This window comes from Triturus cristatus, chromosome 8, assembly GCF_964204655.1.
Source record: "Triturus cristatus chromosome 8, aTriCri1.1, whole genome shotgun sequence".
Classification (NCBI taxonomy): Eukaryota; Metazoa; Chordata; class Amphibia; order Caudata; family Salamandridae; genus Triturus; species Triturus cristatus.
Genome location: NC_140591.1, coordinates 591,141,223 through 591,162,861, shown reverse-complemented (window position 1 = coordinate 591,162,861; position 21,639 = coordinate 591,141,223). Strand labels below are relative to the sequence as shown.

At 43.7% G+C, this 21,639-nt stretch overlaps 1 protein-coding gene across 5 annotated transcripts in view; it reads left to right on the top strand.

Annotated features, from left to right (window-relative positions):
• Nucleotides 1-21,639, top strand: part of TBC1D4 (TBC1 domain family member 4) — a 623,735-nt gene that overhangs the window by 304,582 nt on the left and 297,514 nt on the right. The window contains exon 1 of one of the 5 annotated variants that reach the window (XM_085622015.1): nucleotides 11,802-11,950. The exons of 3 other annotated variants lie outside the window; for them this stretch is intronic. In XM_085622015.1, the coding sequence (XP_085478141.1) occupies nucleotides 11,894-11,950 (57 nt within the window). In that variant the 5' untranslated portion in view covers nucleotides 11,802-11,893. Of the gene's footprint in view, nucleotides 1-11,801; nucleotides 11,951-19,953; nucleotides 20,005-21,639 lie in introns of those variants that run through there. One more of the 5 variants, XM_085622016.1, reaches the window with a different exon arrangement.

The window sequence follows — 21,639 nt, the reverse complement described above, 5'->3', positions numbered from 1 at the left end:
TGCCTCTGCCCTCACTTTTCTCACTCCCTCTCTCTTTTCACGTGTCCAGAAGCCCCATATCTTACCCTTTGCCCCTGGTTCCTTCCTACCTGCCTGACTTTTGAGTGTTGGTTCAGATGCCTCTTTAGGGCTGAAGAAACAAAAGAAATGAAGCCGTAGTGCCTTGTCTTTTCAACCTTTGGGAGGCCTACCACAGTACCGTGTGACAGTGCACCAGCAGGTTTACCCAGCTGCCCCTTCGCTGCCAAGACTGAAGAACCAGACTGTAGCATACACATCCAAGCCCAGTGGAAGCACCGCAAACTCACCGGCAGCTTCTGGCTTTCACAGAGAAGTCGTGAGGAAGGAATGGAGGGCTGATGTGTTTTATGTGGACTGTGTGTGCATACACTTGTGCGTGTTTATGAGCTTGAGTGCATGATTGATGAGTGATGATTCTGTGATCTGGAAGTGAAACACAAATCCCACAGTGAACTCTTCTGCTATACAATGTGGACCTTTTCATTAAGGCCTCTAGTGGTGGTTGTTGAGATCTGCAGAGAGGTGTACGTTTGTAAGTGGTCTCTGCACAGGAAGCCTTTTTGCAACCTGAGCGCAACCGGCAGGAGGAGCTAAGGCAGGGGGCTGAGAGCAGCTGTGTGCTTGTGCCCTCCCAAGGAGGTCGTGTTGCATTGGGCATCGCGGGAAGAATGCCACACCAGTGCTAATAGCGTGACTGGAGGCTTGTGCTGCAAGCCTCATCAACCCATTGCCCCTGCCCCCCTCTCAGCCCCTTAAAAGGGCAGACTCATCACCCCCCAAACTCGGTGTTCTGCCCCGCTCTCCGCTCTCACAGAAAAAATGACACAATGAATGGCCTGAAACAGGGATGCATGCTAGGTGAAAGTCTGTTTAGTTTTTACCTTCCGACTTCAAAAGTTACCGTCCAAAAGAGGAAAGCCATCCCCCCAGCTTGGGAACAAAGGAAATAGGATGCTTACAGTATGCCCATGATATTGTTCCCCTAAGCAAAACTTGCATGAACCAGCAAGGCTTAAAGCTGAATTTAAATACAACCAAAGTAGTCCACCTGGTCGAAAAGTATAAGTCATTCATTTGGCTCATTGAGGACAAAAAGGTTGAGGTAGCAGCCACATACAAGTATTTGGGCATAATATGGAACACCAGATGTCCTTCAAGCACCACCTAGCTGCCATACAGGCAACATAACGTTCGCTAATATTTGAGTTCAGAATGCTGAAAAAGAAACTCAGCTGACCCCTCACTTGGTCACCTACTAACTGTAATAGAAGCCCACTTCATTCCAACAGTGGCATACAGCACAGACATTATGCATGGTGGGGAAACAGAAACACTCAACAAGCTCCAAACAAAAGCCTACAAAGCAGTATTCTCCATCTCCATACCAATGTTATAATCTCCGACCCAGGCTCGCCTTGAATTTAGCTTAAAAAATCAAAAACTACAAAGAATGAATGCTTTTGTGAAATTATGCTGCGACTGCTCAGGTTCCTCAAACAAACTATGGTGGCTGGACCTTAAGAGCTTCTTGCACAATGCACATCACAAACAAAAAGCAAGGGACAGAAAGAAGTACTCCACTACAGCTCAATGAGGCAACCCTCGTCCTAAGTCACTCAGGAGTGCAGAAACAAAACAAATCATTTATTTACATTTCAAAGTATTTTATTCGTTTTTTTATAAACATTTTCCAGAAACCATGACTAAAACTCTGCTCCTTTGCACAAAACGAAAATGGGCCCATAACGAGCACAAAAAGAAACGAGCCACATTAGGTCATTAACGAACTAGCATGAGAGATGTTCCATAGTTTCGACTTATAATATTGGACATCCTATTTATACATGTAATCGGTATGTTTTACGTGTTTTATCTGAGTGGTGCTTACTATTATCGTAAGAATCGCTATTGCTATAAGCTCTATACATTTTTTTAAAATTAACTATGCAAATAAAACTTTTACTAACTTAAATGAGTGCATATATATGTGTGTGAGTGGGTATGTTTGTATTGGTCTATGAGAAAGAATGTTTGTGCATGCATGTCTGCTTGCGTGGGTATGAGTTTGGCCGCCTGTAAAAATTATGCACACCTGGCATAATTGTATTCCTAGCATATTGTGTTCACCCTGGATACTTTGGTGGCCTCCTTAGCTTGGTGGAAGATGTCCATTTTAATTAATGGAGGCATATTGTTGCCTAATCTGGCATCATGGTAGCTGTGGCATGTTTTTGTTGCTCTTTGCTATAGCCACCGATGACACGTAGTAGCTCTCCCTGGCCTCTGATGGACATCCCTGCTTTGTAGTGGTATTCCTGGCATGTAGTGGGTACCCCTGATACATACGTAGTCTACAAAGCAGAATCTGTTCTAGAGGCAGCAATGCGTGTGAGTATCAGATGAAAGAGACATGCATAATATTAAATACCAGATGTGTATTTATGCTGCTATAAAAATTAAAGCTGCTATTCGGGGTTACGGGGTTTTCAATGACAATCACAAACTTTAGTTTTAAGGGAATTTATTTGCACAAAATGAAATTCCAATATTTGGGAGGAAAATGGGAAATTTGCTTTAAATGGTACTTAGTGTTTCTTTACAGGACCAGTCAGCTTGGCCAGGATTATACTTCTATCTTGCATCATGACAGCCATCTTGCCGACTTTACCAATAAATATTGCTACTCTCAAGGAACACAATCTCTTTTTTTCCATCTTGGACTATGTCCCCAATGCCCACAAAACACAATTGAGCCTGCCCTGAATAGCAAATAGTGGGCCCATAAATTCATTATCTCAAGGGCGAATATGATTGAACAAATGCGACTTGAGTAGCTGCAGCGTCGGCGGATATTGAGATATGAGAATGTATAATGGAAATGCACTGCTTGTTATGAGTGCCAACAGCGTAGGAATGTGCTCAGTGTGAATTATCTTTTCATGTCCATACATTTTACTAATGCCAAATAGGGATGCAAATGTTTCCCATTCGATCAGCTGTTAATCGTACATAAAGTCAGTTTAATGTGTGCTATCCTAGCCCCTCATGCAGCTAGGGCAAGCTAGTGGTTATGTTGGCCTGTATTCTAGTCCCAGCTTCCCTGCCAAATGTTATGATCCTTGTCGAGGCCCTTTATTTCTTCGTTTCATTTCCTTTACCTGTCATAAGTGCATGCACCGCGAGTCACAAGGGTTGAGGTTTTTGACCGCTGTAGAGTTGCCTTCTTCTTACTTCGGTTGAGCTGGTCAGGGCATCCCATCACCCAGGCTTACTCAGCAAAGGGTGGACACAGGCAAGGGCATTGCCTGTTTAGGCCTGTTAAGTCCATTTAGGCCAGAGGTCAGAACTCATGTTCCACTGAAACTAACAAGGCAAGATAGCATCATATGCGTCACTCGGTACCCAATATTGACAATTCCCATAATCATACCCAAATGTAAATGACCCGCACACCCACATAGTATTCTTACAACAGACCCAAACTCATTCACATCCCACTAAATACCACACACCCTCAAACTACAGAATATACATTCCAACTCATGCTCAATAATGCACACTCTGCCTGGGTCTCCGCGCACCAGACATTGCAGACCTCATCACCTATCACAAGCTTAACGCCCTCTTCATCAAGGAAACATGGTTCACCCCCACATCGTGACATATCCCAGACGTCCTTTTTCCCACAGGCTACAGCATCCATTGTGTGACACTCACACGCAAGAAGTGAAGAGGCCTCGTTTTCATCTTTAAGTCCTCCTGCTCCTTCACCTTTGGCAAGTAAGAATCAACTCCATGGTGCTGCTGACATGCATTTCCCGCTCTCCGCAACTCTGTCCACCACCTTCCATCTCATCTTCAGGTGTACCAGACAGAAAAAGGACTTCATTGTTGAATTCTCAAATTTCTTTAACACTTTGACCATCCAACACACCCAGACCAGCCTCTTGGGTGACTCAAACCTGCCAGACACCACAGGCTAAAAAAAAAGCACAAGAGGCATCATCTTCAACCTCATTGATACACTCAACATGGTACAGCATGTCTCAAACCCAACACCTTCTAAAGGCCACATCCTTAACCTTGTCTTCTCAACATCACCAACAATCCAATGTAAACAACCCATGTCCTTGGACTTGAATGACCACTTTGCCACCCCTATCTCCCTGCTCATTGTCCTACCAACAATCCAAGGTTGAAAAAAAAAAGATATCAAACCTTTAGCTCCATCAAAGAATTGTCCATAGAGAACTTAATGCTTGAACTTATCTCTCACCCTTTGAACTCCACGTCTGTCGCCAACACCCTTATAAACACCTTCAACAGTTAAAAAAAACAAAAAATGATGTGAACATCCTCACCCCAATTACGACAAGCAAGTGCCTGACAATGCATTCATCATCCTGCTACTCTAAAGACCTTTCTGACACTAAATGATCCATCCGCAGACAGGAAGAAAATCAGAAATCCAGACAACCTCTTGATACCGAAGATACTCCTCACAAAATGCAGACAGCTCATCAAATCAGCCAACGAAAAGTACTATACCAACACCATCAATGAAGCCACCAACAGGAGCAGAACGCTGTTCAAGACAATCTAGCACTGAATCAATTCCCTGCCGTCCGCACCTATTCCTCACCACACAGAAAAGTGCAATGCTGTCAAGCTACTTTTCAGTCAAAAAATATAGACGGTCCGATAGCACATGATGACTACAAGACTGCTTCAATTCATGCACCTATGCCTTAAACTAAAGTCTCAAAATAGTCAGACTTCAAAGTCGATCTTTCCCAGGTCTCACTGACATACACCGTTCCCTCATAGTCACTTCATTTGAAGAGGTCTTACAATTGTCCTTCATCAGCGCTCTTTCTGGGGATGCTTTTCTATTTCTACTTGACATTCTCTATGGCTTCCTCACTCAAGGCATCTTCCCAGAAGCTCTCAGGACTGCCCAGATCCTCCCACTCCTAAAGAAATCTACACTAGTTTCTGAGGACCTCGGCATCCACCAGTATGTCACTCATTTGACATTCATCTGCAAGATCATTGAAAACACAGTCTATGTTCTACTCCAAGATTACATCAATACTAACCATCTCATGAACAACTACCAGTCTGTCTTCAGATCACACTGCAGCACAGAGACCTCCGCCTTACACATCCTAGACAATGCTGTCTTGGCCACAGATAAAGATGTGCACTGCCTCTTGATATTGCAGGACCTCTCAGCTGCCTTTGACACAGTTGACCATCCCTCCATCATACACACCCCTGGAGTCTCCAGTGCATTTCACTAGCAATGTCCTTCACTGGTTCTCCTCCTACCTTTCCAAACAACACCAATTTGTTTACATGGGCACCTCCAGGTCACAAAAGATCCATGTTACCTATGGAGTCCCTTAGGGCTGCATATTGTCTGCTGTCATCTTCAGCATTTACATGGGGCTTCTTGGTGCTTTACTCACAGATAACAGCATCAAGATTCACCATTATGCTGAGAAATCACAACTCTGCTTGAAAATCTCCTCTGCTTCAGACATTGATCGCCTAAAACACTGCTTGCACATCATTCAGACCTGGAGGTCCAGCACCCAGCTGAAGCTCAACCCAACCAAGACAGGGTTCCTTTTGTTTGCCTAGAACAACATACAAGATACAGCAATTTAACCTTGACAAATTTGAACCCCAACTATGACCGAATACCAAGTCACTTGGATTCACTCTGGACAACAACTTAACGCTGAAGGAATACATTGCCCAAAAAAACAAAGACAGCCTGGTAACAGCTATCTACTAAAGAACTTCATTTTCATTGCATCTGGATGGTGGGAATTCCCTACTTCATGGTTTCCCTTGGGGGTATCCTACACGCTGCAGCATATCTCATTCTAGGCCTGAAGAAATATTATCACATCTCCTTCATTCTGATGGAACTCCATTGGCTCCCCCTGCACCATCTTTAAAACCAGCTGCATCTTTTACAAAACTATCAGGACCTCAGCTTATCTTGCAGACAAACTCACCATCTTTGGTGGTTCTTAGCACACCTCAGTCAGGACATCATCAGACTTCAGACTAAGAAATATAAAGAAGAAATAGCAAGGCAGCAGGCCTTTTCCATTTGCTCACCCAGGATCTAGAACAACATCCTTGTATCGATCATGACCGCCCAACACTGTTCCAGTTTAGGAATGAGTTCAAGACTTACCACGTTAAAGAACACTGTCTCACAATGCACTAACAAGTCCCAACCCAGCTTCCTCTCCTATTAGTCAGTGATTTTATGCTTGTCTTTGAACGCTGCCTATAAGCTAGGTTTGCGCTATAGAAATAACATATATATATATATACACATGCATACCTACATACATACATACATAGATATGGAGTAAGGCTTGGCAAAAACATTTCTCTTTTGAAATTCAACATAAGTTTAGTGGGGGCAGTGCTACTTTAGCCATATGCTATTTAAGCAGTGCCACACAACAATTATCAGGATGCTAGGGTCCATTCTGGAAGCCTTGCCCAGTGTACACAAAATGTGTATTTTATGGGACCCATTACACAGCTGCAGCTCCTCCGGCCCCCTCATGGGAACCGTGAGTATCAGCATACTGAAAATGTGTTCATACCAGCCCTATTGAGATCCCAGAGGTCCGTGCATCGCCGTGAGCATTTGATGGGCCAATTATGAATGCATTTACACGAAAAATGTGTGCACTCCTTCAGGAGTGTTTGCCGGACTGGCCAGCTGGTGATCACTCCTCCACCCCTAAAAGCAGCCTTTTGGTTCTCAGCCTACTGGGGATTCCCTGTGTCCACTGTGGCTACTCCATCCCTGTCTGACACGTTCATCTGTGTTCTGGTTGGGTCTAGATTTGAAGTTTATGCATAACTGTGTCTGAAGTGTCAGCATCCATGGGCATACCTCCTTTCTGTGCAGTACGAGTGCCTTTATTACATTTTGCACACTGCGCACCTCTCTGTGGTCTGCCAGAGAAGTCCAGAATTTTCTGGGTTTGGTAATCAGGCAGATGCGATTGTAAAATACTGTGTAGACTATCATAGCAAGCCAGAAACATCATCTTTACCTGTATATACACCTGGGGACCTGACTGGTTGTGAGGTTCACCATCTCAGGGTGGAGTGCGAAAGTGTCAACGTTTTATTTAAAACATTTCAAAGACCTGATCTGGTGAGTCCAGCCCTGAAAATGTACAGTGACCTGTTGTGGGATCATGTATGCTGTGCGGAGGTCAATAGTAAAAATAAAAAAAATACGTACCTGCAGCCCGCCGTATCGGTGCTCCTCAGCCCCGATGCACAGGTCCCAGAGTTCCCTGTGCCAATGCAGATGCTGCTTTCATGCTGGTATTACCCAGCATGAGAGAAGCACTGGGATTGGGCGGAGCTGGCTGGTTTTATGCTCCAACTGGGACTGGGAGCCTGCTATTCTCCATGCAACAGCATTTGAGAAATCGAAGTGCGCATGTAGGTTCGGCTGTCCTTATTCAGCCGGTCAAACCGACATGCGCACTTGCAGTGCCCTGTACCCACCACTCCTCCTGCTACTGTCAAAAGATAGCCCCGCCCTCAAGACTCTGCACCCTCATGTAAAATAAAATGATAATAAAGTGGTTTTATTTATTCCTTTATTGCCATTTTATTTTACACGTTTTTATCTGCTGGCTCCAGCAGTCGGGCGACGCTCCTCCGCCAGAACGGAGGATCTGCCACTGCTGTCTCATATGCTCCTGTGCTACCTATTTATTATCAGACATCGTCAAACACACACATGCCTCCCATGCTCTCTCTGATTTATGTTCTCATCTGGCAATTGTTGTCTTATACACAACGTTCTCTGATGCTATATTCTGCGTTTATTCCGCCTGTCTTTTTGAGAAGTTCGAACAACCAGCAAGTACAGAATACAATTATAAACAAGCTTACTGTATTTTGCAATGAGCCAAATAATGCTCACGTTTGCTGCCCGTAAGGTGTTTCTCCAGTCAGTGATTTATCGAGATTGAACCATATTTCATTATAGCCAGGGCCACTGGAATTATGCGGCTGGGAAGCCCTATGTTATGCGGCAGGGTTGACTAAATTATGTGGCACGAAATTGTAAATTATGCGGCATAATGCGGAACATTTTCTTATAGCATAAATGTATTATTTTGCAATTTTTACAGATGATAATACTGAGATTTCACCTCATTAGTACCAGTTTAAGAACCAAATACAGATATAATAAACTGGAAGGTGGCCAGTTAACCTTTGCGAAGGGCCTTCCATTGCGATCTAATTGAATGTATGCACATTTTTTGTAACCTTTGATCCGTTTGAGCTAGGAACAATTTTTTAAAGTTAAAATATGCATATTATGCGGCAGAAGAGTTATGTGGGAGATGCGGCATATTCAATATTATGCAAAAAAAACTGCTGTGGGCGTAGATTTGCATAATTACAGTGGCCGTGATTATAGGTGCGCAAGCCAAGTACGGCTTGAGCCGCACTCGGGACAAAAGGCTCTGGCCCTTGACCAAGGACACCGGGATTTCAGAACAGAGCCATGTTGGCATCCTGTACATTTTCCCATGTTCTCCCTAGTGCAGTATTTAAAACCAAATCTGGCAAGCGCTCGACATATTGAAAGTATTTTCAAAATAAATAAGTGTGTGTTTTAGCTTGGCCTGTTTTTTGTTGGTTCAAACTTGTGTCTAAAACCCTTCCGCCGAGTTGTGAAGTTTCTTGTGCCCCGTTGAAGACTCCCAGTAACAGGAGAGCCAACTTTATGGGATAACCGGCATCTTATTGTTTTTTTCCAAATATTTGCAGTTACTGTCACTGAGGTGTTGTGCTGCTTGAACACTCCTGAAATAATTCTCAAAACTAGAGAAAGTTGTTGATATTAACTTAATAATTGCTCCCTCCCTTCCTTTAACTTAACTGTATAATCTTTTTTTTTATTTTTTAGAAAGACGTCTCGTGTGAGATAGTTGTGCCATGTGACTGGTGCTTGTATTTAAGTTAGTGTGCACTTTCGCTTATTATAGTTGAGCAAAAAGCACGGCCCTTTAGTGTGAAATGGGATTGAGACGAAGGTATCAATCTAATGGCTCAGTTGCACAGCGTGTAACCAGGAAACCTGGGTTAAAATGATAGTTTTCCTGCTTTACCAAAGTTTGTGATGTTAGCCACTGTCTCATTTTCGAGTACCCTGAAATAATTCAGTACAAGGGGTGCCCAATTCAGAAACGTTGTTTACATGGCTTAATGGACCATAATGGTGCTCCATCTAGAACAACGATTTTGGCCATATGTGCTGGGCACATATCAACGTATGTGCCTTGTGGTTAATTCGTGACGCATTTGTCAGACTGTGTGCATTGTTCCTGGAGGTTTCAAAGTTAATGTTTAGAAACTTTCAATTTTAATAAATGTCACTAGGTGGGGTGATGTAATGTAAAGTGCTGAATTGAAGCACTTCTACATGCTAAAGTGAAACATACTTTTTTTAAGTCACCTCAATTTTTTCATGACGCTTGTTTGGTAATTTAATGTCAAATATTCTAGTGGCCGCTACTTTGGCACCGGCCCCGGGTCTCCCTTTGGCTCTTGAGGACAACCCCGGCACCGGGCTCGGGTCTCCCTTTGGCTCTTAAGGTCAAGCCTGGCCCCTGGCTCGGCTCTCCCTTTGGCTCTTGGGGTCATGCCTGGCCCTGTTCTCCCTTTGGCTCTTGGGGGCAAGCCCGACCCATGGCTTGGCTCTCCATTTTAAATGACTGGCTTGTCCGACGTAGTTTTCATCATGCAGAAGGCTAGCAAAGCATCTGAGACACATACCTAGTGACGTAACCATTGGAAACAGTTATATATTTAGATGTGATGATCATCAAGAAACTAAGCAGTGCCTTTTCATTAATGTTATTAAGCAAACACCCCTTTAAGTCTACATTTTGAATAACTGCCAAGAACTACCTTCATTTTACCAGCAGAGGGAGCCATAGATTAAACAATAGTTGCTTGTGTTGCCTGTTGATTCGAAGGCCAGTTGATGCAGGGTTAAATATGTGTTTCTTAACAGCCCAGCAAGGGTGTAGGTTCTAGATAACTCAGACCCTGAATGGGCAGGCCCCCAAGTCTCCCCGACTGTAAAAAATAGTAAAAACAGACATTTATGTTTGTTTTGTCATGGTTTCCGTGACTCTTTATGGTTGCGTGTGTCGTCGGGCCCTTGACAAAATAAAAATATAAATATGAAAAAAAAGTGTTAGGTAAAATGCAAAACTATTTTCTTTTTGGTCTTCAATCACACACATTGCCCTAGAGATCCCCGCCACTGAAGGGAACTACCTTGAACGTTTTCGGCCATAGTGAAGTAGTCGGTGGTTAAAGTGGTCTGGCCCATTGCCCTTGGATGTCTGCTGTGGTTCGTGTGAATAATAACAGTCCAATAGATGAAGAGGGCTAGCTGAAAGCGCCTGTAAGTAAGTATATTGCACATGGTTAATGTTAGTATAATCAAAGGGGCTTGGCTAAGGCCAGACCTAAAGAAGACCTTGTTTTAAGGAGTTTAGAGGCCAATTGTCTTACACCGGGACTGGGATTAGAAGGATAATAATACTCTGACGTTTTAGGATTTCTATCAACAAACTTGATAAAGAAAAATATCCCATAGCTAGGAGCTCGGAGAATGAAGATTTTGGATTACCTTACTCTAACAAGTGATGCGTGTACCATGTGCTCGCTGTTCCACACAGCACCCTCTGTGTAGTGTATGTCTTGTTAACTCGCAGGCACTCAGCACATGTTTTCACTACGCACTTCTACATCAACCTGATGTAGGCCAAGGGGGGGTTAAACACACAACAGTGGAACTTTAAAATAGGTGAGGGAGCCTGTAGGCCTCACTCCAATGACTCGGGGTAAAAGGACCGAGTCACTGCTACTGATCATCGCACGGTATGCTGCCACCACCGCGCTTGTGCTGATTAACACCTGATGAAGGCAGTAGCATTCCACCACTATGAGGGTAGTGCTGTGTGCGCCCTTTCCGGTCCAAGAAGACTGCAGTCTACGAGACAGGCCTATGCCATGGCGCACATCAGGCGCGCAACACCCATTGGACTCACAGGGCTTCAGCCCCCCCCACTCTGCCTACGTTTTCGCATATGACAGAAAAAAATCAGCATAAATGATCCAGGTAACGATACAGTTGGGCACTCCGGGCAGGGATAGGCGTCAATATTCTGCAGAGGACTTTTCTGACCCAAACACCTGTTGTTGGGGATTGTTAGTGGTATAAGACTGGGATAAGAGAACTATCTCATTTTCTCTAAAGTGGCTGGCCCCTTTAATCACGTATTGTTAATTCTTTTGTTTGTGATCGATATTTTTAGCAGAGGTACTGTGAGGTTCCTAATTTTTTGCAATCACATCTTTGCCAAAAAAGCTTTTTGAACAATAACATTGCTTGCGTCTACCATGCCTGCCTGTGAACGTGCAACTAAAATAGCTTCCAAGTGCCTTGTGTTGGATTCCTCTGAGCAGCAGAGCCCATCACTGCCCTAGAAGGAGTGAGGGCTTACTTTAAAAGCGAGGTGTATCTTGCCAGTCAGGAAGTTATGTATGGAATGCAGCCACGACCCATGTAGAAGGGTGGAAATTTGCACAAAATTATCTCCCTAGTGATAAGAGTTTCCAACAGAGGAGAACCCCGCCAAGAGTGGTCCCCTCTCGGTGGCAGCCGCCCGCGTTCTGCGTCACCGCAAGGCCTTCCTTTGTGTGGGGGTAAAGTATGCGCTAATTTCACCCGCACGCTCTGTACGCTTGTTGGGTACGCATTTCATTACTTCCGTGAGGCATGAAAGCGAGGTTGCAGCGGCTCAAGGAGAGGTGGAGGGCGCGGAAGTCAGAAAAGGTAAGAAGTGATGCTCAGGGGCCTTGTGAAAGGAGTGGCAAAGGGCTGCTTAAGTTTGTGTTAGCCAGTCATTTTATACCATTCTTTAATAAAGTGACTGCTCAATTTTTAGAAGAAGATAGTGAATAATTTGCTTTAAAAAAAATGCAACAACAAAATTAAATAAAATCAAACAGAGAAAACCAAGTGCTGGACCCGAAACGTTTCCGAGGAGCCTCCTTCCAGCACTGCCGGAAGCCGGGGTTTTGTTTCCACCTCATGCCTCCTTCCACCCAACCCCTCCTGTCCCTCTACCTTTTGTTCCTCGCTTTTGCCCTTTATCATTTTTTCCCTGTCTCTCTTTTCCTCCCTCTCCTGTCTTTCTCGCTGCTGGTCTGAGTTAAAGTTTGACGATGAAGAATAACGCCTCGTCCCAAAATTGGTGCTGGTGTCACTGCTGGAAGGTAGGGGGATCGCTACGGAATCTGGGATCCGGCAGACCTAGGGACACATGATATATTGTCCGTCTGTCATTTTCCGACACCAGGGCACAGTTCTGCAGTGCCTGCTCGATTTCTGCCTTCTGTTCGGGGAAGCAATGAGCAGGCAGCCAGGAGGCTTTCTTATTTACATTTCCAGCGGGGCCCTAACCAAAGGCTTCATTTAAAGGGCTATCAGCCCTCCTTTAGTTTGAGTGTAATTCTAGATAGGACGTTGGGCAGGAGTAACACCTAGACGCCAAAACAATGTCTCACATCATGTTTTCACTTCAAGAGTACTTAAAGATCTATGATTTGTAGGCAGATGTTTAACTTTGCTCACCCCCTTATGTAAGAGATGTGCTTGCACTGTAAGAACACAAAATGTATCTGTCTTTGAGTAGTTACACAAATATTTATTTAAATGGCCCCTACTATTTTTTTTATATTTAACTCCTTTATATCGCTACTCATCCCGGTGTAGGGTGTCTGATTGCTTTACATATCACACAGAGGCACACTAAATCAGACATGTATGTAAATCAATATACAGGAAATGTTACATAAGGCAATGAGGGTTATAACTTATAAGGTGTAGGAATCACATTTCATCCATACTTGTAAATATTTTATGTTCAGAGTGAATGGTTGAGAGAAACATAAAGTCAGGATATAAACCATAATGCAGTGAGTGTGGTGTCTGTACTAATAAGACTTCATTACTTCCCAAATTAATTTTTCTTTGCAATCTTAGAATAACAACTGATCGAGAAAAACATATAAGGCTGTAAACCCATGACATACAGTTTTCTTGCAGCTCCTTGTTGCTGTTAAATAGATCACTGTGCTATGTTAGAAAGCTTGCAAATTATGAACTAGGAGTAAGAAAATGATCTCCGTGTCAAAAGCAGCAGCCGATTTACCTCTCTAAATTAAAAGCAAATCTGTTATCTGCATGTTACAAAATGTGTTTTGCAGCAGGCACATTTACCCTCTATGCTACTTTGAGTCAAAACAGTGAGTGGACAAAATGCAGAACTCTCTAAGAACTGTGTTAACTACTAGAGTAATCTTACTGCTATTATAATCCCTTCAAAATTACTGGGCACACACTGATCTCTACAGCCGTGTCTAAGACATTTTAAAATGCAGCCTCTTTGTGCCCAATTAAGTAATCTAAAACATATTTACTTTTACATATGTCCTGGTTTCCAATTTATTGCAGCAGGTTTGTTTTTAAATAAATGTATAAATTGTCCGCCAAGCTCCACTTTTCAGACTCCCCCACTCGTGACTCCATCCCCTTTCCTCTGCCACACCTTCACCCATGATTTATTGGTTCCCGTAGTAAATATTTTTCAATTCGCGCACCGGCTGATGCTTAGCACCAGCACAAATTAAGCACTAGGGAGGAAGGAGCGCTCCATTTTCTGCACGGTGCTTGAAAGCTACACGCTCTATGTTTGCAAACTTAATGGGTTTTATCTGTATGCCTTGAAAACATTGTTTCATCCTATTTAGGAAGTAAAAACACTTAAAAATTAAGTTTTCAGTTATATCTGTAATGAGTACAAACTCTGTTAGTTTAATATGTGCAATTTTTGAAAGATTAAATATTTTGTCGCCAAATTGCAATTTTGTTCCAGTGCCGAGGCGAGCGATTCCAGGTTGATTGTAAAAATTGTTATGGTATCGTGTTTTTCTAAGGGAGTAACTATGTAAACGTGTTATTTGATTTATTATTATACGTGTTCTTGAAATTCTGACAATAAATCCTATTCATTTTGTGCAATTTTCACATGATTGGCTACGATTGTGATGCCGAAATAGTAATGCGTTTCAGAATGCGTCGTTGATGTTTTATTCAGTCTGTTCCTGGCCTCGTACTTTGTCTTTTAGAATACAGTTACATACCCCCCCCCCCCCCCTGTAATCCGTCATATACATGAGTGATTGAATGTAGGCTGGTTGTGCTTCTGTGTTTGTTGGTGTTGCCATTTTGTCTCAGTGTCCGTGCAAGAGTGATGGGTCCTAACACGAGCAAGGAAAGTGCATGTCTCTGCCTCCGGTTTGACACTGTAAGGCAGACATAATTTGGGGTGCAGCAGGACCCTCACACCTTTTGGATGGATCCCGTGCAGCCAACTTCCTAATAAAACCAGGGCCACTGGAATTGCGCAGCAGGAGAAGGCCAAATTATGCGGTAGGGTTGAGTAAATTAAGTTGCAAGAAAATGTCAAAATATGCAGCTTAATATGGCACATTTTTTTAAATAGTTACTTCATTATTTTGTACTTTTTACAGTTGTTAACAATCTCTGGTCATTGGGTGCACCTCATTAGTAACAGTTTAATACCAAAATATAGCAATAACTAACAGAAAGGTGACCAGTCAACCTTTGCAAAAGGCCTTTCAATGTGCGCTTACGTACCGCTGCATATTTAGTAACTTTTGAACAGTTTGTGCTAGAAACAAACATTTTTGCTTAAAATCTGCAGATTATGCAGCAGATGACTGATTATGTGGCAAATGTGTAATTATGCAAAAATTGCCGCACATTCGCATAATTCCAGCAGCCCTGAAAAAAACTCGGTGTGAGACGAAGAAACCAGGAGGCAGTGGGGTATAAGGGTGGGGTGGGACCTTAAGTCCATTACTTCAGAAGCTCTGAAAGTGTTTCTAAGGGGGTGTGGCTAGCCAGGTAGGGGACGGAGCTTTGGGTCAGTCATTGCCCGTGAGCCACAGTAACTCTATTACCCCGCCCCTTAAAAAACAATCTGAAGTTTCTAAGGATTCCGATGATGTCCTGGGGAGGTTATAAAACTTTGCCAGACATCAGCAATGCTCAGCCTTGCTTACAGTGTGAGTTGAAAATGCTCGCTGCAGGAGTTTCCAAATCACATTGTCTGTAACCATGTGATTTTGGCTCCTCACCGGCTGACCATGTAAAAAAAGCTGAAATTGCATGATACACAGTGATGCCATGTAAGTTGCCAGGTCTGCCTTTCTCAGTTTTGCTTGGAATCAGTGCTTATCTCCACACTGACAAGAGAAGTGTGCGGATCAGTGTTATTTGTGTGAATCTGGGTCAGTAATACCAGTGCTTAATTTGAGCCGGTGGTTTCCAGTGCTCGGCACAGGAACTTAATTGCCTGAACCTGTACTTATGTCAGCTGCCACAATGTGGCACTGTTTTTTGTAATTCAAAAATTAGTAGAAAGACTGTTGTTTGTTAATTCAATATACATTAGAAACGACTAATACCTGCCAACCAAGCCATTCATAAAGCTTTGGCGGCCTCAAACAGTCTGAATTGTCACACTTCAATGTGATGGTTAATAGTTGTGTAAGAACAGTGGCAATGCGTGGTGCAAACTGCAGTGGCCTACTGACGAGGGACGCAGCATTTTTTTTGTTTTACAAATTAAGCACGGAGTAGTACAAATACTCAAATATGACCAAGGTGTGCAACACTTTGGTGAAACACCCCACCCTAAAACTCAATCCTTTCCCTGAACATTTCTTAATGATTTGCTTGCGTTGCACGCACTGGATCCTTACGTTTCAGGGCTTAACACTGCCAGTTCTCGTGAATTTCTATTTTTGTTGTACCTACATCACCCTGTTTGTAGGTGTGGAGTTATTTTGCCAAGTATGCCTTTCGGTATCAAATTTGCTGGTCTTGTTTGCGTGTATGTTATTATCATGTACTACAGTGGGATGGGCTTTACTTGCACCAATCTGGGCTCCTTCCTGGCGGATCTGGCTCCTGGTCGCCGAGCACTTATGAAGATTATGTATTAGTAAGAGAAGTTCATATCTCAAAGTGGACTAAGAAAGACAGTTCTATGTGTATGGAAGTTATTGAGTAAGTCATAAAGCATGTGTTGTGGTACGTGACTGTCCTCTGACTGGGAGAGACTGTTCTTGTGTGGTGTTTCACCTCCAATGCAAGAGGTGTGGCGCCGCGGCCGGGCGACTGACTCCGGAATCTGGGGATCACGGTTCGATCCCCGGCGCCGGCAGCAGGTTATCCCAGCACCATGTGACTGTGGGCATTAGCTTGCTTAATCTTCCCAACGGCCCCCAGCGCCTAGAGACCCTTGCGGGTGATTGTTCGCGCTTTACAAATGTGGATTTAATTTAATGCTCCTAATGTAGCCTCATTGCTACCGCATACTCCTACCCAAATACATGCCTGTCCAACAGCAGCCCAAATCCCAAACTCGGCCAAGAATCCATCTTTTATGACTTTAAAAAGTGTGTTGTAATGTGAATGATTGTGCTCAGAGCTTAATTTGCACCAGTGTTTGCAGATGGTGCGCACTGGGGCATATTTTTCATTAACCGACTTTCACCCAGAACAAGAAAGATAACGATGGAAACTGGAGAAAGGAAGAGGCAGGCAAAGATAAGAAAGCAATGACAAGGGGGAGATCAACAGTGAATAAGAACCCTCATCACCCAATACCCTTACCCACCGTGAACTCTAAAAACACCCTTCCCACCCAATACCCCTGCCCACCCTAAACTCTAAAAACACATTTACCACCCAATACCCTTAACCACCCCATAACCCTAAAAATATGCTTATCACCCAATACCATTACCCAACCCTAAAAACACCATTACCACCCAATACCCCTGCCCACCCTAAACTCTAAAAACACACTTACCACCCAATATCCTTACCAACCCTAAACCCTAAAAACACCCTTACCACCCAATACCCCTGCCCACCCTAAACTGTGAAAACACACCACCCAATACCCTTACCCACCCTAAAAACACCCTGCCCACCCTAAACTCTAAAAACACACTTACCACCCAATACCCTTACCCACCCTAAAACAGCTTTACCATCCAATACCCCTGCCCACCCTAAACTCTAAAAACACATTTACCACTCAATACCCATAACCACCCCATAACCCTAAAAATATGCTTATCACCCAATACCATTACCCAACCCTAAAAACACCATTACCACTCAATACCCCTGCCCACCCTAAACTCTAAAACACACCACCCGATACCCTTACCCACCCTAAAAACACCTTTACCACCCAATACCCCTCCCCACCCTAAACTCTAAAAACACACTTACCACCCAATACCCTACCCTTACCCACCCCATAACCCTAAAAATACCCTTATGACCCAATATCATTACCCAACCCTAAAAACACCCTTACCACTCAATACCCCTACCCACCCTAAACACCCAAAATACCCTTACCACCCAATACCCATACCTACCCCTAAATCCTAAAAACACCCTTACCACTCAATACCCCTACCCACCCTAAACCCTAAAAATACCCTTACCACCTAGTTTTGCGTGGCCATAAACTGCCTGGTAAATTTGGATGCCTTCAGCTCAGGCCCAGGAATTTTTATTTGGGTGGGCCAAGGATGCATTCGGGTGGGCCACTGCGGGCCCGATTTGTCACTTATATGTCTAGCCAGGCCTGCTTTAAGGCCCTCCTTTATCTCTCCTTAGTCTTACAATGACCCAGTAAAACACATTATTTTCTTTCTAAATCAAAAAGTTTTTTTTGCCATGTAATGTCCCTTTGATGGGAAGAGAAGGTTTCTGAGGTGGGAGTATCAGGCAAGTGACACTTCTTGGTCTCTCCCTCATGACCTCCTACTCAGATTCCCTCACTGTCATCCTCCAACAATGCCCCTCATCTCTCTGTAGCCCTCCCCCCCCCCCCCCATTGATCTCCTCCTCGGATTCCCTCACTGCTGCCGTCCACCAGTGCTCCTCATCTCTCCGTAGCCACTCCCCCTAACGACTTCCTCATCGGATTCCCTCACTGCCACCCTCCACCAGTGCCCCTCATCTCTCCGTAGCCCCCCCCTATTGACCTCCTCCTCGGATTCCCTCACTGTCACCCTCCTCCAGTGCCCGCATTTCTCCGTAGACCCCCCCATTGAACTTCTCCTTGGATTCCTTCACTGCCACCCTCCTACAGTGTCCCTCATCTCTCTGTAGCCCCTCTCCCTATTGACCTCCTTCTCGGACACTCTTACTACCACCCTCCACCAGCGCCCCTCATCTCTCCGTAGCCACTCTCACATATGCATTTCATTTGTTGTATAGCGCTACTTATAGTGTAGGGTGTCACAGTACTTTACATCATGCTCACATTATACAGAGACAATCAATCATGCAAGTGTGTAAATCAATCTACAGGGAATGTCACATTAGCCAATGAGGATTACAATGTGTAGGAATTACATGTCATCCATACTGATAGGCAGTATATTTTAAGAGGGTTTGGTCTGGAAGACGCACAAACTCAGGATTTAAAGCATACCCCAGTGGTTAGGGGGTGGCTTTACTGATAAAATGTATATCTGCCCAAACAAACTCGTTTTTAGCAACATTAGAATAATGAAAGACGGGAAGTTCTAACTATATTACAACACAAAAAAAGATAAAAGCTAAGTTCTAATTATGTCATTGAGGCTTGCATGCAGCTCTTTGATGACAGTTCACAGGTCACTGTCCTATGAGAGGATTGTAACTTCTGAACTGCAAGTAACACCAGAATCTTTGTCACAAAGGCAGTAACCCACTGAGCTATCCACATAAAATACAGTTTATCTGCATTTCAAAACTACCCACAGACAAAGGATTGGCTGGATCATTAATCACCAGAGTTATCAGGACATTTTTATTGTTTATTGTAGTCTTGTCTCCGTGGCAGAGTCCGAAATGATAATAATAACTGTTTAAATGAAGCATTCTCTCACCTGCTCGGTTCCTCCTCACAGCCCGGTCTGATAAGCAGCTGCAGGGGCCAGGAAAAGTGAATCAGGAGAAACAAACTTTTTTTCTCCAGCGTGGAATAGAAAAGCAAATATCCACACAGCAGAACGGTTAAGGTTACAGGGTGTCAAATAGAGGATTTGTCCCCTTTGATTTGCCCCTATTTTACCAGCCCACCTTTCTAAAAGGAGATGCGTGATTGGGGGTGCCTGTGAAAGAGAGCCCAGGCCCAATCACGCAACTCCCAGAACAGGAAGAAAAACAAAATTCGGAGGAAGGTTTTCAATGAAAGTGGTCATTTACTACTGGCCTTCGTGACGTCACTGCCAGGGCCTAGACTCATGTTTGGGTGGGCCTGGCTCACCCGCTAGAACCGGGCCTGCTTCAGCTGTTCAGCCTCTAACGAAGCTCGCCGTCAGTAAAAACCTTTTAACTATACAAAACTCATAGTTGGCTTTTGACCGTGTTTGTTTTACTCTGCTGCAGAATGAACACACAACTGTGAATGTGTTTAATCGTACCCAGAGAGGCCGACTGTCGTGTATTTGCCAGCCCAGCCGGGGCACGCGTTTCCTGCACTAACCCTTTCAGGAAACGCTTTGTTTGGTGAAAGCCCAACGGTTACTTTTAGAAAACTTGGTGATGTCATTGTCTGTCCCTTCACGGAGAGGCTTGGAAAGAAATCACTGCCAGCTCTCGGAGTACTTCAGAGTACTCGGGCGCGAGGGAGTGCGGTCGCTTGTGCCTCTTCATGGGAGCGCGCGGGACTTGACGTCAGGATGCCGCAACTTTTTAATTGGTTTCAAAGGAGAAAGGTATTCACGTTAATGTTTTTTTTTATATAATTGTTCCGTTTCTTTTATACTTGGGGGAAAAAACTCCTCGCTGTTATATCAGAATAAACCCTTTGTGTTTCATATTTAAAAAAGTAATAATAATAAATAAATCCGTTCTTATTGTATGGTCCTCGCGGGCCCACTGGCCCTGGTAGTTGTTTTTGTTATGCACAGACAGCAGGAGGAATTATTCCCCTGATGTGAGTATGCATAATAGAGCCCGATTTAAAGCAATTTGATTGTAAAAAACCGCATTAAACGTGACAAGGTGGTTTATGATTGGAAACAAAGTTACATGCAGAAGTTTAGATGCTAGTTTAGCAGACTTAACATATTTATTAGGTCCAGTCGGGACATCCTTCCTTGCTGAATAAAATGAGTCCCACTGAGTGTTCAGTGCTTCACAACGTTTACTGTGTTTTAAAGCTGAAATGCTGTTTACTGAGTGCTCTGTAAGTAGAGAGGTATTATCATAATGAAGATGATGCGTTTGCTATTCGCTGTTGTTGGAAATCTAGAATATCTGACGGAATTCATATGGGCATTAAGTACTGTTTAGTAAAGAATAAAAAGGAACTCGCTGCACATTACTCGACATATGTTAAGCTATAGGGGCCTTCCATGCCATCATAGAAGACAATGCCATAGGCCGAGGCCTTCTGTTCTCATTGACTTTCATAGGATCACAGAATATTAAAATGTTGGAAAAGTCAATTTACTCCTAAATTGACAACGTTTGCCCGTCCACGTGTTTGGATGCCGAGTACTAATTCCAAACATTGTATGTTGACCTGTTATACTCAATCAAACTAATTGAATTCTGGTTTGCTGTGCTTGGATGGGTGTCTGTACTTGTGAATGTATACACACACACGTACAGCATTGCATGCTACTTTACTGGGAATGTAACATAACAATTCTTTAGTAATTACCCGAATAATTAAGTTATAGAGTAGTCATTATAAAATCTGTAAATAGCAGCCGAAAGCTGTATGTGAGATGCTGATATAGGTTACAGAGTTTCAGGATATGCAGCAACGGGCCATAATGTTGTATAATTACATTTTCAATCAATTTAAATCGTATTAGCACCCTGAATGGAACGCTGGGAGCTGGTCAGCCAACCAGACCTCTCCCTTTGCTGGCGGTAGCTCTTGTTAAAGGTCAGCTGAGGGGGTATTTTTCAGGTCTCAGTGTCCGTCCAGTGTGCTGTGGCCCCCTGTTTTTTGACTGATTGTACTTCTGTTGTTTTATTATCGAAGGGTGGAGTCCAGACAGGCTAGTCCTGGAGTGGCTGAGAGAGCGCTGCGGGAGAACAGAGCTGTGTGTTTTTTCCAATCTTCCGTTATGAAATGGCTCCTTCTACGATCCAATTTTTTTAAAATTCAGGATTCAAATAGCCTTGTTTCCTTTACCTGCAGGCCAATAACTACTCTTAATGACCCCCCCTGTTATACGTCCTTGCTTGCGGCCCGGACCCCTAACTATCCTGAGAGTTATTAACAGCTATTAGAACATTGGAATGTTGGGAGCTCCATTGAAGACAATGGAGCGCTCCCTGCTTCTACGGGCCGGTAAAGGCCCGCAGAGCAACATTCCAATGTTTTACAAAGG